This window comes from Xenopus laevis, chromosome 4S (genome assembly GCF_017654675.1).
Source record: "Xenopus laevis strain J_2021 chromosome 4S, Xenopus_laevis_v10.1, whole genome shotgun sequence".
NCBI lineage: Eukaryota > Metazoa > Chordata > Amphibia > Anura > Pipidae > Xenopus > Xenopus laevis.
The window spans coordinates 64,613,709-64,632,672 of record NC_054378.1 but is presented as its reverse complement, the minus strand read 5'-3'; the positions used below and the strand labels follow the sequence as shown (position 1 = coordinate 64,632,672).

General features: G+C 36.8%; 1 protein-coding gene across 4 annotated transcripts in view; it reads left to right on the top strand.

Moving 5' to 3' along the window:
* pde4b.S (phosphodiesterase 4B S homeolog) overlaps positions 1 to 18,964 on the top strand; it is a 257,804-nt gene that overhangs the window by 234,865 nt on the left and 3,975 nt on the right. For 3 of the 4 annotated variants that reach the window (XM_041591314.1, NM_001092664.1, XM_018259601.2), the window contains 6 exon segments: positions 4,076 to 4,188; positions 14,238 to 14,331; positions 16,458 to 16,636; positions 16,722 to 16,820; positions 17,217 to 17,381; positions 17,906 to 18,005. In XM_041591314.1, the coding sequence (XP_041447248.1) occupies positions 4,076 to 4,188; positions 14,238 to 14,331; positions 16,458 to 16,636; positions 16,722 to 16,820; positions 17,217 to 17,381; positions 17,906 to 18,005 (750 nt within the window). 4 annotated transcript variants of the gene reach the window in all.

Sequence of the window (18,964 nt, the reverse complement as noted above, 5' to 3'; positions counted from 1 at the left end):
CTTGTTTTAAGCATTATATTTTTAATTGGGTTTCTTGATGTATGTATTTTTAATAATTTTCCAGCACCATGACTGCCTTACTCTTGGTGAAGGTGAGATTGACATGTGGTAATTATTGAACAACCATTCCATATACATTTCATCCTACAAAGTGCCCACACATTGCTTATTACACTGAGGAAACAAAACCATATCAGTTGAACCTCTGTAGTATATATTATTTGCTTGGTTCTGGCTATTGTTGACAGGAGCCTTTCTCCTCATTCAGTGTTCCTATGCTTGGCTGCTGAGCATACACTCGTCACTTCAGGTGCCTTTTCTGAACAAGTGATTGATGTAAAAGAAAGACAAACTCTCAGCATACCGGCCATAATGGTGATGATATCACATATACAATGAGGTCACAATGGCTGGGGAAAACTAAAGAGCAAAGTTTGTTGATTTCACAAGGAAGTGCCCCACCATTAAAAACATTACGCTTTGAATTTCAGCATTACTGGAAAATAAAGTGGATCTGCCAAACACAAAGCAATAAAATGTAATGACTGTGCTATTTACAAAGTGCCATGGCTGGCCGTGTTATGCAGTACTAGAAGGTACATATGCAGCATTGTACAGTGGTCCTGGGGGCAAATTCACTAACTGGTGAAAATTCGCCAGTGACGGCTTTGCCACCATCGCCACACTTCGCCAGGCGAAACTTCGCTCAGGCACTGCTAATTCACTAAGTTGCGAAGTTTCTTGGCCAGCGCCGAACGGTTGCGAAGTTGCGCTAGTGTTAATTCGGCAAGCATAGCGAAGTTGCGCTATCGCAGGCTAATTTGCATACGGCGGGAACTTAAATTTAAATGTACATATATGTTGCATCAAATACATTACACTACACAAGGCCAGGGAACCTTAATGAAATAAAATAGAGTTGTTATATTGCCCTACACATGAGCCCAGTGTATACTTTATGTGCCATCTGTTAGGAAATGTAGGGGGAAGTCGGGTACCCCCAAAAAAATTTACAAGCTTTTGAAGCCTATTACCCTATAAAAAATAAAAGACGCCAGCATTTTTTGGGACTAAGAAACATTTTCAACAAAATTTCAAGTAAGTCCTATCTACTTCATTGCACTTTGCCTGGTCTGAGGTGGCGAAGGCAAGTCTGGCAATAGAGGTAACTGTCAGTAAAATAAAAAAATCTAGTGAATTTGCGTAGTAACGCTCTTACGCCAGAGCGAAAATTTGTCTGGCCGCTAGTAAATTGGCAAAGTGTCGAAGTGACGTCACGCTTGCGAATTTTCGCCAGCGTTAGCCACTTCGCCCTTTAGTAAATTTCCCCACTGGTCTCTGGGTACCACTGCTGGAGATTTAGTACCCATTTATGTAACACTGTTTACTTCTGCATTAACAAAATAGTATGTAGATGTAAAAAAAAAACCTCAGAGCTTTTATTTTGCACAAACAAATGGGGAGGACTGTATGGTGCAAAAGTGGTTCTAATTTTTACAACTAAAGAAAAATCCTTTTTCATAGCAAAGAGACCCATATACAAACAATGATTAGTCTGACCTGGAGTCCATAAATCTGTCTAAATAGATAAAGCCAAATTTTTAGAAGGCAATTTACTTTTTTCCGCTTTGTAAATGCATTCAACCTGAATACAACTTTTACAGATTTACAGGTGAACCAGCACTTAAAACAAAGCAATGAGGTGAAGAATAAAACAAGATGTGAAAAAGAGAGAAGAAAGAGAGAGAGAGAGTAGTACAGTAATCTGTAGTATTTCGAAAGTAATAGTGCAGAAAAATACTTGCAGAATGATCCCAGAAGTGCTCAGTGCTTCCTTCCTCATTCTTATAAAGTGCTTGGTGCTTGATTAGCCTTTATAAAATTCCATATAAATTGGTTCTAGCATTTTACTCAACGATTAACCAGCTTCTTATGTAAAAAAACATTTCCAGTTCCAGGTTTGTATAGTCATTACGTAGTGAAGTTCACTTTTTTTGTGGTGATTAAGTATATTTTTTGTTGTTTTTGTGGTTTGTTTTATTTGGTTCATTCCGTTTGTTAAAGGCGTACTGTCATGGGAAAAAATTTTTTTTTTCAAAATGAATCAGTTAATAGTGCTGCTCCAGCAGAATTCTGCACTGAAATCCATTTCTCAAAAGAGCAAACAGATTTTTTTATATTCAATTTTGAAATCTGACATGGGGCTAGACATATTGTCAATTTCCCAGCTGCCCCAAGTCATGTGACTTGTGCTCTAATAAACTTCAATCACTCTTTACTGCTGTACTGCAAGTTAGAGTGATATCACCCCCTCCCTTTTCCCCCACAGCAGCCAAACAAAAGAACAATGGGAAGGTAACCAGATAACAGCTCCCTAACACTAGATAACAGCTGCCTGGTAGATCTAAGAACAGCACTCAATAGTAAAAACCCATGTCCCACTGAGACACATTCAGTTACATTGAGAAGGAAAAACAGCAGCCTGCCAGAAAGCATTTCTCTCCTAAAGTGCAGGCACAAGTCACATTACTGGGGGCAGCTGGGAAATTGACAAAATGTCTAGCCCCATGTCAGATTTTAAAATTGAATATAAAAAAATCTGTTTGCTCTTTTGAGAAATGGATTTCAGTGGAGAATTCTGCTGGAGCAGCACTATTAACTGATTGATTTTGGGGGGAAAAATTTTTCCCATGACAGTATCCCTTTAATCTTTTTATATAAATCAAATGTAATTTGTACCAAAGTTTTGTACCAGTACTGTATGTGATCCACTATACAGAAAGCTTACAGGAAGGCCATCTCCCACAGACTCCATTTTTTTTTTAAAGGTAAGTTTTATTTCTCATTTTTAAACACACACAACAATCATACATACAACGAATAAGTACACTCGCAGATTAAACTGTACAAGTTAGGCAGGAAGAAAATATGGCACAGGCTATCACCAAGCATAACACAATGCAGTCATTGAGCAGTTGAGATGGACACTATCAAACTCTGGTGAACTTTACATCTGAAGCACAGACTCCATTTTAATCAAATACGTAATTCAATTTTTTTTAAAATTAGTTCCTTTTTCGCTGTAATAATAAAACAGTATCTTGTATTTGATCCAAACTAAGATGTAATTAATCCTTATTGGAGGCAGAACAATTCTGTACTGGGTTATTACATAAAGATTCCTTATCTGTAAAACCCAAGGTCCTGAGCATTCTGGATAACAGGTCCCATATGCTGTAAATATGGCTGCACACAGAGTAGGCACTCAAGTATAGATAGGTATCAGTAAACTGCAAGAAAGAAGGTTTGTCAAGTGTACATAAACATGATTATCAAACAGCACTGAAAAGTTAAATGTATTTTTCTTTTTTACTACCTTTCTGCATTTTCACAAATGTGTCCCACAGCGTTTACAGCATTTTTGATGTTGCACTTGTTTCCTATCTGTTATTTAGCTTAGTGGTGTACAGTATATACTAATTTAGTCGTGAAGGCTTTTTAACATTTCTGACAATGGGATTAAGCCCTGGATTTATCGTTCATTTTGTTTTATTTGTCCTACAAAATCTCTTTTTCTCTGGTAAACGTTACAAACTCCCCAAGGGCGTTTCATGGCGGCATTGATGTAAAAGTTTCTTATTCAAACATATAAACTGAAACTTAGGAAAGCTTCTTGTTGCTCAACCCTGAATTCTGTGTAAAGAGCAGCGGTGATTAAGACTTATGAGAAATAAAGGAGAGTCAGGGAAATAGCATGGGTTAGCTTGGGGCTGGTGTATGTAGATTAGCCTGTCAGAGAACGATCCTCCCACAGGCCAGAGGCAGGAGGAAGTTCCTACACTGACATCACACTGGGGCTGACAGAAAACAGGCTGTGACTGTACAAAGTAGAGAAGTGTGCTGATGTGTTTAGACAGAGAGAGAGGGGAAAAGGCAAGGACAGAAAGCAAGCCCATGATGAAGGAGCACTGTACAGCTTACAATACTGTGTGCCTCAGCTGTGCTGGCACCCAATCCAACATGCAGACCCTAGAGAAGCTGGAGCCTGATTACATGTCAATGTGCTTGTTTGCAGAGGACTCTTATCAAAAAATTGCAATGGACACTTTAGAAGAACTTGACTGGTGCTTGGATCAACTTGAGACTATCCAGACCTACAGATCGGTCAGTGAGATGGCATCTAACAAGGTAAGGTACCAGCTACCTGCTGATGTGCTGTCCTGTGTGTGTAACAAGTTATACAGATATGAATGTCACTGTACTACTTTACAAGCGTTAAAAGTTGTCTGAGTTTATAACGAGCATACGGCTGACTTTTATGCTTGTCATATATATATATATGATAAGATCAAATAAAATAGCTGTGATACTTAATAACCTAAAATGAATACAGAAACATCTTTTTGAGAAAAGTTTGACACCAAGCCATCGGTTTTATGTAATCTCTTGTTTAGATTTGATTGCAGTGTGCGAATAGGGCTTTGGCATTCGATTAAAGATTATTTACAGATGTCAGCCTGCTGTGTCAAGGGAGAAGGGTCATTATTAATAAAGGTTGTGACTGCAAATAAATGCAACTTTGGTTACAAAAAAAGTTTAGAAAAGCATAACTACTTCCCAGATTCCCCAGGGCTGTCTAGGAAATAAATCCATACTTCTAAAGCATGTACTACTTATAAATTAGTGACAATAGTTACCTGTTTCTGTTTGCAGTATTTGCCATTTAAAGGAGCAAGTAGTGGCTGCAATGCTCTAGAAAACGTAATGACACATGGTGCCCCAGTTTTCTGCTTGAGAATTATGGAAGTCCTAGATTTGGAGTATTCTAGGATCTAATTCCCACAGCTAATTTATTTGATATTTTCTATTTCTGAAATTTATATACACACTTTGTAAGTAATGTTCTAGCAGTCAGTTGTAAGACTGCTCTTTTTCTTCTTCATTCTTTCCTTTCTAAAAATTCTAATCACTATCAAGTGAGACATCTTTGCCGGTTAATGTAATTAATTCTGCACCATAGTTATCCTTAGCAATGGGTTTGCTCACACAAGTGACCAGTAAACACTACCTGCAATTTTTTTGTTGAGAGTAATAACTTTGGTGCAACACTTTTTATATTTCCCCAATGTTTGCCAAGATATTATATAGTGAATGGTATATTAGAACATCAAAAAATAATATATTTTTCACCTGCATATAATTTTATTAGATCATTCTTTATGCATGCAAGTGAATAACTGAATACCTGCATTGTGCCCTACATTTCCTACCAAATGCATGTAATGTACCTTATTTATCCCGATAAGGGTCAAATGTGCTAAGATAGAGAGAACTTTAAAAGGCATTATCTGGGATTACTTTCTTCCAGCAATGTTTCTGGAAAGCATTCAGTTTCTTAATATCTTGTAATAGCAGAAGATACTTTCTCAACACAAACAGAATGGTAGTAATGGGTGGTGTAACTTTCTGCAAATCGTATTGCTTCAACAAAATACACAGTATATGTATGTAAAATATACATAAAAGTATAGAATTGTGTGTTTATATATACATTTGCTAAAAAGTAAGTTTCAGGACTTTAAAAAAAATCAGTGCAGGACATTTCTTTTAGTGGGAATAATGGTGCAGATTTTTTTTTAAAAAACAAACAAACACAATGATACTGCTAGCAGAAATCATTTTGCTGTTTTCTTGAAGACATTGAGGAGATAATTAAGTGCATTTATGTTTTTAATTGGAAATTGTAATAAAGAATACCATAGTACCAGCAGTACTGTCTTACTGTTTGTAGATTGTTTGTATAAATACAAAGATGCAGAGAACAAATGGTTTAGGTGCACAGTGAGTGACTGGACTATACTGATTTGGCTTAGACATTCATTATAACCATGCCATTTATTTCTGTCCAACTTGCGTGTCTGTAATAGTTTCTTTACAAAATACCATGACGGGGATATGCTATATGGCAGCTCTTGTGTAAAGGGACACAATTCTTACTGATAAGTTAATGGGTTTTCTGGTGATAGGGCCTTGTATGCTTGTGGTAGGAAAACAGATATTCAGATACTATAACAAAATTCTGTTTGTTAAGAGCTGCGTAACATGTTGACACTCTATAACGTATATGTATTTATTTTAAGTCCAGTACTGTTCTGTTCTGTAAATAAGCCACATTATATCATTCTACTTTACTGCCTATGATAACATTAATGGAAGACATGCCTTACTTGCTTCTTAATAGACATCTTAAAAAGATTTGCTCAGTAAGTGTGCAACAATATTACGCAGTAGCTACTGATAAGCTCCTAGGCTTCGTGCCATGCTTTGCACAGGAGATAAAGAAACAGGAATGCCTTAACTTTGATAAGGTACACTCTTCTTATTCAAATAAAACCGACATTTGTTTTGAAAACAGGATGTTTTGGAATAAAAGGAAGGGAGAGAGAAAAAGCTTAGAAAGGAAGAAGCTGGCAAAGGCAGCAGGATCCATTCTGCAATCACACTGCAAAACGTGACCCATCTTCCTGACCTTGTGCTCTGCTAGTTCCTGGCCCTGCATTACCCCAGCCAACCTACGTCATGTCAGTGTGTTAGTGGGCATGGTACAGCTGTTAGAAGTGTGACTCCAATTTCCTGGCTCCTTCCTGACTTGGCCAAAAACTACAGAATTGCACCAACAAAGGAACCAGACTATTCAGGCAGAGCTAGATTTGTAAAATTGATTCAAGATGTTAGACAAGTTTCATTCACGCATGTTTGGGAGGAATCATACCAGTAGAAGTAAATTGTTTAATTGAATTGCCGTTTGTATACGATGTGCAACTTGATATATCTTTCTTTTTTGCAAGCAGTCATACTTTATATAGATATATGTACGATTGTGTAACTATGTAAGTTTGTGTGTGTATTATGGATAAGTGAGTGTGTGTATGGATGCTTGTGCATATGTGTGTGCATGAACTTATGTATGTGTATGTAGGTTGAAATACTGCAAAGAGCCTTTTTTAGTAGAAACACATTGCCAGATTTTCAGACAAAACGTGTTCTAGCCTAATGCAATAACATAACAGGTGGGACACATGATGTAAACAAATTATATGTTTGTATTGTGTAAGTACATTTCAGATAAGGTATTATTCTTTATCTATGTAAAAATGTACCTGGATATAACTTTTAACTTTTTTGCAGATTGTAGGTTTTCAGTAAAGACCGAGCATAATTCTGTTGGTGCCAGTGATCCTTAGCGTGTAAAGTAATCTATATTTCAAGAGTTGAATGCAGCAAGTTGTAACTTAACGGGCACCTTTTGCCAAAAAATATTATCCCCAACCAAAGGTCTGGGCTAATAGAGCCTGCACTCCTGTTTGGGATAACAGTAGTTTGTTTTTTATTTGCCCCCCGCCAGCACTAGGACACTCGCACCGGGAAAGTCCTTTGGTTGGGGATGTCTTCCATAAATTACATTTTAATGAAATTAAAAAATATAAAACATATCTGTAATAATAAAACAGTACCTTGTACTTTATCCCATTCCTTACTGGCGGGAAAACAATCCTATTGGTTTTTTTTAATGTTTGAATGATTTTTAACAGATATAAGGTATGGAAATGCAAATTACAGCAGGGCCCCTAATGCAGAAAACACCAGGCCCCAAGCATTTGGGATAACAAGTCCCATACCTATACATCATGATTGCACTTTTGTAACCTTATGAATGCAGATATGTATGGTTGTTTTTACCTAAGCAACAGAATACAGTACTGTTATGCAGTTACTTTTAGTGGTGAATTTGAGATTTCATTGTCTAGATGAACTAGCAAGAATCTGTACGAGTCAACAAGACAATAGGTCATTGGAACTTCCTCTGCAGTCTTTTTCCAACAATAACTTTCTGATGACTTCATAGGTATATTGCCCTGAATACTGATAGACAGGCTTTTTAGTCCTGAGAACATAGCAGAACTCTTGTTTTATAAAAGGATCATTAGCAAAATAAAAAAGCATACCAATAATCACTTTTATATTTCTTAAAACTGGGCTAAACTTAAAAAAGAGAGAAACATCTGATTTTTGTGCTGTCAAATAGGTTAAAGTCTATGCTGCTGCCACTTTCTTAATATTTCATTCTTACTACATATAAAAATCCATGTATGCACAGACTGATCTTTAAAAGTGAGTTTGTGGTCTTTAGCAAATTAAAGTGCTGTGTGTGGGCATAGAATATTGTAGGTCATGTATTTCTGCTCTTTGTCAGATCTCAGGTTTTTTTTTCTAGTATTGATTTTAATGCTGTATTCATGCAGATGACCTCAGTTATAAGGGCCCAGTCAAATCCAAAATAAGCTTTTTGGCTGTTCCTCATATGGTATCAAGAGCATTAATTGGCTCTAATTTGATGTGCCATTTCTTCACTAATAGAGCTAGTTGTATCCAACTGTATTTGTTTTTAAGTTAGAGGTTTGTGATTTGTGAGTGATAAAAGTCTTATGTCCTGACTACGTGCAGAATCTAGATTCCACACAGGCTCACCAGAAGGAGGAAGTTATGTCCTCAATAATAGGAAAGGGCATTTCTGTCAACAAGAAGGGCAAAGCTACGTATTGTGCTTATTAACAAGGTCATAACTCAAGTAAGGGTCTTTAAACGCCCCCCAGAATGTCCTCTGCCAGTGACTCTTGACGCTTTGTTGGGCCAAGAGCCAAATGCCTATGTGCCTCCCTGCACAGTTCACCAGGATCATTTGTTTTGTTTGATTGCCAGTTTAGATATTGTGCCCACTTCTACGTGATGTTTTCTTTAACTGCTGCCAAATTGTTTAGGCTTTCCTTTAGTGTAGCTTCCTTCATATGATGGTCTTTAGGCTAATAGAACTTCCCAGAATAGTTTCTTAGCACTTTTCAAGTTTGTTTTTTCCTTACTCTTAGTTATTATATGTCCTTTCTAAGAACAAATTAAAGTATACACACGCACACGTGGATAGAGACAAAAAGATATAATGAAAAGGCTATTGCACTCAAAAGGTCATCTTTAAAGAAGACACCATACAAAGACAGTAAGGAATGAATAAGCCAATCCCTGGCACCAACTGAGAAAATGTGATAGTTATTGCATCGCTGTCATCTAATCACAATTTCTTTAATAAATATATAGTTTGCTTTGACATTTGTTTATATATAGTTCCATACTTTTTAATATCAACTAATCTCTCCAATTGAGAGCAAATAGTAGAAGCAATTAGTAAAAAATAAACCCTACAACAATCACACCCTTTGCATCAATACTTCACTGTACTGTAACGTATAAATGTTGATGTGTGCTAGAGCAGTCAGTGAGAATAAGATTATTTGTATAATAGGTAAACTTTCAGGTATCATGGATCACATTCACTTTGCTATATTTTTCAGAGCGTGCAGAACTGTTGTTTCCCGTGCACCACATCTGCAAAACTATTGACGTCACTACTTAGCCACAATAATGATAAAAAATGGGTTCTCACAACCACTTCCTATGACACATGCTTTTAGCTTTGTGGTTTGTATGTGTGGATTTAAAGCCTTAACTTGCTACCCAAGTCTTTATAAAACAGCAATGAAATATGCTAAGTTTTTTTAGTACTTGTGGAAGATGTTGTGAATTTTGTTGGAGCCATGCTTTTGTAATATGTTTACAGAGTCACATTGGTTTCGGCAGTTCACACAAACACATCTCAAAGAAAATAAGTGTGCTCTTCCATTCAAGTTAAAGGCACTATATCTTCTACAAGTATATGTTTTTACTTTTTGTTCTGTATCCTAAATACTCTTATGGATAATATTTATCAGTATAGATATAAAGGGGGCAGACTTGGTTTATAATTTGTTCTGTTCATGGCTAAATGCTTATCTGTAGCCTTCAGAGCACCTCTGCAGTGTTCTGACACACTCAATAAAAGGAAGTCTGGAGAGAATTCTTACAGTCTCTTATAGTGGAAATGAATGAAAGAAAAACATAACTTGGGTATGATACATTGAAGCTTTTACTAGAAAACATGTTTGTTTTATGTATCTTAAAGCTGTGTTCATGGGGTCTGGAATAGTATTCTAACTATACAGCTGGGTACAAACTGGGTACCAACCGCTACTAGAAGTAGATCTCCCAACTACCACTGACATCTGGAGGGGCTGAAGGGCCATGGAGCCGTTTTAATCAATAACGGGTCCTCTAAATTTTGTTTTGCCATTGGCCTAGACAGCCCTTATACCCCTAATACATGCAATGCAAATGTTTGAGCAGAGATGCAGAAATCTAGCAAAGACTTACTTTGATGAGGAGAACATTGAGGCAGATGGCCTGGATCTGAGCATCTTTTTTATGCATGTCTGTTTGTTTAAGGATTTTCTCTGCTTTTACTGTCAGACTAAGTTAGGCACAAATTCATTAAATGGATATCCACTCAACATTGCTCACTGATCTGTGCAAACAGCCCAATGTGAATTTCCCCTGAAGGCAATGGAATTCAAAAGAGAAGCATTAAGGGGAATCGTTACCATTTTTTTTATCTCTGCATCTATACACACAAGTTCAGGCACATGTGTGGATATGCATATTTTTGAGCACATATGCGGTGTATGTATTTGGGTTTTTGCTACCTGTAACTATATATGTTTGCTTGGTCCACTATAGTGTTGCAGAAAATCCCCTGATTGTTATATTGTAGGTTCTTCTGCTGGATAAACAACTTTTGCTACAAAGATATCAATATATAGTCATACAACAAGAGGACGAATGCAGGGGCTGATTAATGCAAAGGCTACAATAGGCTATAGTCTGCTTTGTGTACATAAGAATGATGCTATGTAGAGGAGGCCCCAAACTGACACAATGATATTTTTGGTAAAACAAAAGACTTTAAATGCATCCAGGCAAAGGCCATGCATGGTGGGACATTGCAGAGCAGAAGTTACAGGATTTAAGAATGTGGAAAATCTGCTATGGAATTGCAGCTATAGTAGGGTAATGTGTATATAGCAAGACTTGAACATTTGTTATCAGACATATTTATATCCCCAATAGTGTGTCTCTTTTACTGAGTGGAATATTTTATGAGGGTCAGTGCTAGTTAAGAGCTGTAACATGGTGGGCTTAATAATGTTTCTACTTCATATACTTGCTTTTTCGTCAAAGAGCTGGTTTAATGTGATTTCTCCAGTACAAAGACTAATCAAGTTGGAACAGAGATTTCTGCTACAGGATAGCTTTCACATGAACAATGGTGCATACCTGAACTGAAGCCAGCATGAGATCCCCAGTTAACTGTATCCTGAAATTAGGGCAAGAGGACGCACGATAGGCAGCACTGTTATTTTACTGCTGAGAAATATAAACACTGAAGAAACCAGTGCCCTGGGTTTCCACATTTCCCTGCAATGTATATACCATTCAGGATCTCTTACAGGAAGCAATACAATTATGCCATTCTAGCAATGTTCTCTCCATAGTCTGCCCCTTCATGAATAAACATTACAATGCGCATTGATTTTCTCATCCATGCATAAACAAATATCGAGAGGGTTAACGAGCAAGGGAATGCCTTAGAATTCCAGAGTCAGAAATTCTTTCAGGAACACCATTTTAATGAATGATTTCTTCTAAAAGAAGTCTTACAGTAGAAGCTGCCCGTCACGTGATGCGGTTGCTGTGGCAACAGAACCGTCCTGAAATTGGCTCTGTTTGAACTCCCTCCTGTAGGATCTCTGGGATTTTACACTGCAGATCTAGGTTCCCACTAAAAGGCTGATTTTTATTTTTTTTGTAGACCCGATTGGAAAGAGATGTCATCTCCAGCCATCTGAGATGAATTATTTAACACTTACAAAAAATACGATGGGTGAAACCATTCTGTATACAGAGGGTGTGTTCATTTACTCAAAAACTGCTCAAAAATGTATTGAATATCTCAAAATAGCAAACACACATAAGCTGCCATCCTGAGTTTTTGTAACCGCACAGTCACCATAGTTTAACATTTTTAATAAATAATTCTCCTTTTTTTAACCAGGTATATGGGCATAGCTGTGAGATTTGTTGGAGGGTATTTATCAAACGCTCTCTAAAATATATATGTATTTTGTGATTATTCTCTTAAATAAAAACAAAACAACAATACAGTCACACCAACAAGTTAGTAATATGCAGGGTTTCCCTGTATCTTTGCCATTATATTCCGGATGCTAGGAAAATCCTAAGGGTTAAAATACTCAGGATGAGAAGTGCCACCTACAGGGTAGCTTTGCTCTATTCAATTATGCAAGGGCTTCCACCATCTTAATCTTCATTTTCTGAGAGATGGTTGCACTGCTAAGCATGACTTCCCCCTCCACACCAAATAATCATTACTGTGCTGCAGAGTATACCTAAGCGTGATTAATCTGAAGTGGGATCCCCCCTCAAGGCAACTCAGAAGGCAGAACAGCTCATGGGCAATGCATTCTTTCACTCTGCTAGCTCCATACACTTGGCTTGACTCTGGCTCTTTTGTGCTAGCCTTCATCTCATTTTTTGTTCTACCAGCAATAATGAGAGGGTGCATGTGCACCGAGTGCTAACGTGGGATTCAGGATTTCTCTTTGCTGTGGATGGGTGCATGATGATCTTTTTGGGATTTGTAACTACTGCTAATATTTGGATGGCTACAATCTTGGGATTACCTATTTTGTTTGGAATTCCACTGCATGTGCTCTGAATTCTTAGCAAGTGATTTTGTTGGTCATTTTGTGGAGTGTTCCAAGATGCCTGAAGCTAATTATTTGCTTTCTGTGTCCTGGGGCTACATCAAGGTGGGTTTTAATATTCAAAATCCTTCCTTAATATAATGGAGTTTGTGTGCACCTCTCTGTTTTGATAGAGATATAGATGAAACATTTACTGATAGACACAAAGATAGAGGAGGAAATCAGTAGATAGGTAAAAATAGATTATTTAGATTAGATTATTTAGATTAGATATAGTATTTAGATTAGATGGATAGATAGATTATTTAGATTAGTTGGATAGATAGATAGATAGATAGATAGATGATAGATAGATAGATAGATAGATAGATAGATATGATACAAAATGTATGTGTGTATACATGTATACATAGATACAGGTAAATATAGACATACATATATATGTGCGTGATTTGTGCATGTATATATATATATTTACATACATATGTGTTAAGTGTACATATGTGTTAAGTCATGTAATTTTGTATATATATATATCAAATATTTATAAATGCACATGCAGACACACACACACATATACATATACTGAAAGAACGGTGGGTGTGCAGTGATATGTATCTGCCAATTTCTGTGTCCTGATAACCTTTTCTTTAATGTATTATTTATTATGCTTCATAATTTGCCGTTTTGCAGATGTTGAGTATAGATTATGTAATTAAAAGTCATCTTTCTCCAAGCTGTCCAGTTAAATGAGAACTGTATGTGATTCTTGTCTCATTCTATCTATGCCATCTGTGAACTGGCATTCAGGCAGACAATTCTATTGTGGGAATATGAATAGCACAGCAGTGCAGCACTCAGAAAACTGCCCCTGAACTAACAGTGCTTTAACCATTTCAGTACCTGAAGACATGCAGCCCGTCCTACAGTACTTGGCCCACACAATCCCATAAGGGAGTTTATCTTAATGTTTCCTAGCTCTCACCCATTTTAGTTTGGCTAGGTTATCTAGCCTAGTAAAGTTGTTTATTTGTTGAATTAAATAAACACATCTTTCTCCAAGGTGCCCAGTTAACCCAGTGCTATATGTGATTCTCCCATATAAATTCCCAGGACCAAGGGTCAATGTACAGGATAGAAAAAGGAAAGCCCAAAAATGTTTTCAGAAATGATTTATATATACAAGCTTAAAACATGGAGAAGGCTTGGCCCAGTGGCTCAGAGAGGCCTGGGTTCCATTCCAGCAATGACTGCTGTGTCAGGTACTTTAACAAGTCACTTAATATTTGAGGTGCCTGTCTTATAAGGTGTATAGGTCTTGCGATTACTCAACAGAATCACTAAATAACTAGTAGCACTGCATTTATTATTTATTTCTAAGGATAATAAATCTTAGGATGTTGTGTTAACAAGATATGTTTTTTGACTCGTTTGATATGTTCAGCTATGCAAATAATTATACTACAACTTTTGCATTTCATGTATCGCCAAAGACATATATCCTAATGATGTTTCTTTTTTGTACAGTTCAAGAGGATGTTGAACCGGGAGCTGACCCACCTATCAGAAATGAGCCGGTCAGGGAACCAAGTGTCTGAGTACATCTCAAGCACATTTCTAGGTAAGAAAACAAGATCTACAGAGTTTTTTTTTTTTAAATCTTTTCCCTTAACCAGCAACCTTTGTTGAGTTTCACTTAGTGGTTACTAAATGGCCTGTTAAGTTATTGTATGGAGATAAAGAGAACCTTTCAATAGATTTCAGTGCACTCACAGAGATATAAGGTAAATCAAAAGGGCAAAAGCACTTGACAGTGTTAGAGATATGGCAAAGCCCATTCAATGACAGCCTTGCAATATAAAATCAGATACCCACTTTTAAAGTCACTGGACATTGTCTGCAGCTTATGATCAAGGCTATAATAAATATTTTTAGTGTTTAACAGAATAGAAAATTCAAAAGCTCAATGTGTACCATTGTCATTGCCATACCATTGTTTATAAGATATAAACAGGGACAAGTTGCATCCTTTATAATATGGTATACATAAATATATTCTCATGCAGATATACTATATATTTTCTGATTTTATATTGTAGGATTTAAGTTTAATGGATGTGCCTTACATGTAATACTGCCAACTGAGTTTGCCCTTTGACTCACTTAATATCTCTATACATCAGACACTTATTTTAGATTGTAAGCTCCATGGGGCATGACAACTGTCTGAAAGAGGGAAAAATGAAACCTTGTTGTGAAATATAAGGAGTGCCATGATGTTAAAAAGGCACATAAGTAGTACCAAGTTGGTATCTAATTGTCTTAGATTTTACAAAAAAAAACCCACAAGTTGTCATGTGACATAAGTAAGCCTTGATTATAACCAATTACAGGTAAAACATCTATTATCTGGAAGGCACGGGGCCTAGGTTTACCTGCAGAACGGTCTACAGTCTACTAAAAAAACTTTTAGACACCAAACTACCTACCAAGCGGTGCTCCCCGGTGACACAAAAGCTAGGGGGCATTTCAAGAGAAACCCACGTTAGCCACAAACTGCTTCCTCTGTATACAGGGCTACTGAACACAGGCAGCGCTGCATACAGAGTGAGGCTTAACCCTAGGCAGCCAATAACAACTAGAGATTGCCAGTTAGACAGCTCTGGCATTAACTGTTAATGACATTATCTTGCATTGCTATGTAAACCACCAAAATTCATCAGACTCTCAAAGATGAGTTTCTTTACTTTCCCTTTACATAGACCTTATTTGCAAATCCCCAAATAGTCATCACCCCTGCTCGTTTGATGGTTCTGTCTGAACACACCAATGCTATATATACAGTTACACTGCCTTAGAAATATGATTTTGGAAAAGAAAAAAAAAAGGTTCACATTGTATACATGATCATGTTTAGATTATCTCCTGGTATACGTTTTAGCAGAGAATGACTATTTTATCACATATACCGATTTGCGTGTATCTGTATTTGCCATTACTTAAGACAGAAGGACAGGCAGCCCGCTGAATTAAACGCTTCCTCTAAATGCATTTTTGGTGCAGTTGGCAATAAATTGGATGCACGCAGATCACTGCCTTTCACAGGGATTGCCTTCTGCGCAGTCAGATGACTGGAAATTTGATGCAGAGTCAAGGAGATTCCGTGTAGGGGGAGCACAGCAGTTGTTTTTGAGATAGCTGCAGCCCACAGGGAAACACCTATTAGTGTCAAACTGATGGCGTTTGTGAATAATAGTTTCTTTCTTTACCGCCAACACCAAGCACAGTGGTAGTTTGGCCAAATGCTATGTATTGCACTGGCCTTTAATTAAGCAAAGCAAAATCACCTTCATCTCTGAAACCCAATAAAGCTGGACAAGGAAGTAGCAGTTTCTTTAACTGGCTGGTGTACAAAGCTGTATCAAATATGGTTCTTTTACCTCATTCACAGAAGTGCTCAAATAGGCAAACATCTTTTTTTTAACCCTAATAGTAATCTTACACTAGAATCTAACTGTGACCCATCCTTAACACTATTTATTGCAGGGAAATATGACCGATATCTGTTTTCTTTTGCTTTTTGCCATTTTCCCAACCTTGTATAATTTACTGTAATTGTATTTACTGCAAGAAGCTTGCCTTGTTTGGGAAAGAGGATGTTCGTGTTTCCCATCACTTCCATAAATGCTTGGAACGGCGTCTCATTTTAGGTTTATACAAAACTGTGATTCGTTTTTATGTTTATAGACAAACAAAACGATGTGGAGATCCCGTCCCCAACGCAGAAAGACAGAGAAAAGAAGAAAAAACAGCAGCTCATGACGCAGATTAGTGGAGTGAAAAAGTTAAAGCACAGTTCCAGCCTGAACAATACTAGCATGTCACGGTTCGGGGTTAAAACTGACTATGAAGACATGCTCTCCAAGGTATGTGCTTAGGTTCAACTGTTCAACAGTTAGGAAATGTATAGCCAATCGTTTTCTTATGAAGCTTGTTTTCATTTCATTTCAGGAGCTAGAAGACCTTAATAAATGGGGACTGAATATCTTCAAGGTTGCATCCTACTCATGCAACAGGCCCTTAACTTGTATCATGTATGCCATATTTCAGGTTGGTACTCTACTGATGTTTTCAGACTCATCACCCTGTACATGCCTTTGCTTTTAATGCTTCCAAGGGGATATTTACAGTGCAGCAATGACCATCTTTCTGTTAATTTCAAGCCATTTCTGAACTTTAGCTTCCAGGAGTTTATTAGCAGACGGCCATAGGGGGACACTTGGGGCTGCAGTTCAGCAATGACAGGACAACAGGGTGAAATGCTTCAAATCATTTGGTTTATTGAAAATATTAGAGGATGTATAAATATTAACTGGTAATAAAAGCCAGCCCTTTAAATGATCCCCAGATCATCACTTTAAAGAAAGGAAGTTCTCCATATAAAAATTCTTTATTGTATGACCACAAAGTGTGTTCCTAATGTTATTCTCACCTTTTTCTACACAGGAAAGAGATTTATTGAAGACGTTTAAAATACCGGTGGATACCCTGATAACCTACACAATGACCCTGGAAGACCATTATCATTCAGATGTGGCATATCACAACAGTCTGCATGCTGCTGATGTCACTCAGTCTACTCATGTTCTTCTCTCTACACCAGCACTGGATGTAAGTACTGATTTAAAAAAATTAGGTCACTGATATTTTATTCAGGGAGTCCCCAAATATGAATTGCTAGCTCCATGGAGCAGTGTCTACTTGTCTGTTTATAGCACTCTAGTCTAGTGTTGCACTATAGTCTATATACAGTACACATAATAATTGCAAGAGTTTAGTTCCACAACAGCAGGGCTGCCACAGGGTGGACATTAACGTATGACTGATGAGTCTTATAATCTCAGCAAGCTGACTAGGCATTTATACCACAATTCACAGAGCAGAATTAATTCTTAAAATAATATTGTAGGTTTATTTGTAATTTGAATCAGATTTTGACTTGCTACCGGCTACTATTGCAAAAGCAGTTTACAGTTTGACTGTTACACAATTAAATGCATAGTGTCACATTAAAGCAGCCCAGGAGTAAAGAACAAAAAGCCAGTAAATGTATATACTGTGAACCAGCTTCAATCTGTGTTGTCATGGGAGGTGATTCAGTTTCTCACAGCTAATTGTATTTGATCTACTTTCAGGCTGTCTTTACTGATTTGGAAATCCTTGCTGCAATATTTGCAGCTGCAATTCATGACGTGGATCATCCTGGTGTCTCCAACCAGTTCCTTATCAACACAAGTATGTTTGCCTTTCTATTAACTCATGAAGCATTACAGGCTGCTGCTCTGTGTGCATTCCAATACTTTATGAGGCATATGCAAAGTTAGCTTTCTTAGGGCTCTTATACACACAGGCATTTTTTATGCGTTTAGAAAAGCATGTTAAATGAGTACACATGCCTTTATATGTGCTTTTTAAACACACATAAGTGCGTTATTTTGTGAGTTCCAAATGCAAATGACTGTTCTTTTGGTTTGTCAACTCACATTAAGTGCAAAAAAAAGTAGTAGGCTGTTTCTATAAAAACACAATGAAATACAAATGGAATAAAACTCTGAATGTGGATGAGTACAACCAGGCAGAATATCATGGAATCAAAGATCTAATGCGTCTAGGTGCACTAAAATCCACGTCTTAAACGCAAGTCAAATGCATAAAAAAGCCTGTGTATGAGTGTCACAACTGTTGTAGAATTGTAATATATATATATATATATGTGTGTGTGTATATACAGTGTGTGTGTGTGTGTATATATATATATTTATATATATATATATATATATATATATATATATATATATATATATATATATATATATATATATATATATATATATACAGTATAGTGGAAAGGTTTTAATAATATTGAACACAAATAAAGTTGTATTATATGAAAGACGTAGAATTAACTTTACTTGATATTTATGTTTTTTTACCCAACATGATCCAGTAAACTAATGATAATTAAGCATAAAGGGGAGCAATATCAATATAGACTAGGGGCAAGTTCTGCCTAGATTTTTAACCAGCCCAGTGGTAAAGGTTACCTCTTCATAATGCATGCTCTGTGACTGCCTAGCAAATAGCTTTTCAAGTTAAAGAGACCAAACTCTACATAGATATTAAATTGCAAATGCTAATATGCTTTTATAAAAAGAAAAGCTATATATTTATATATATATATATATATATATATA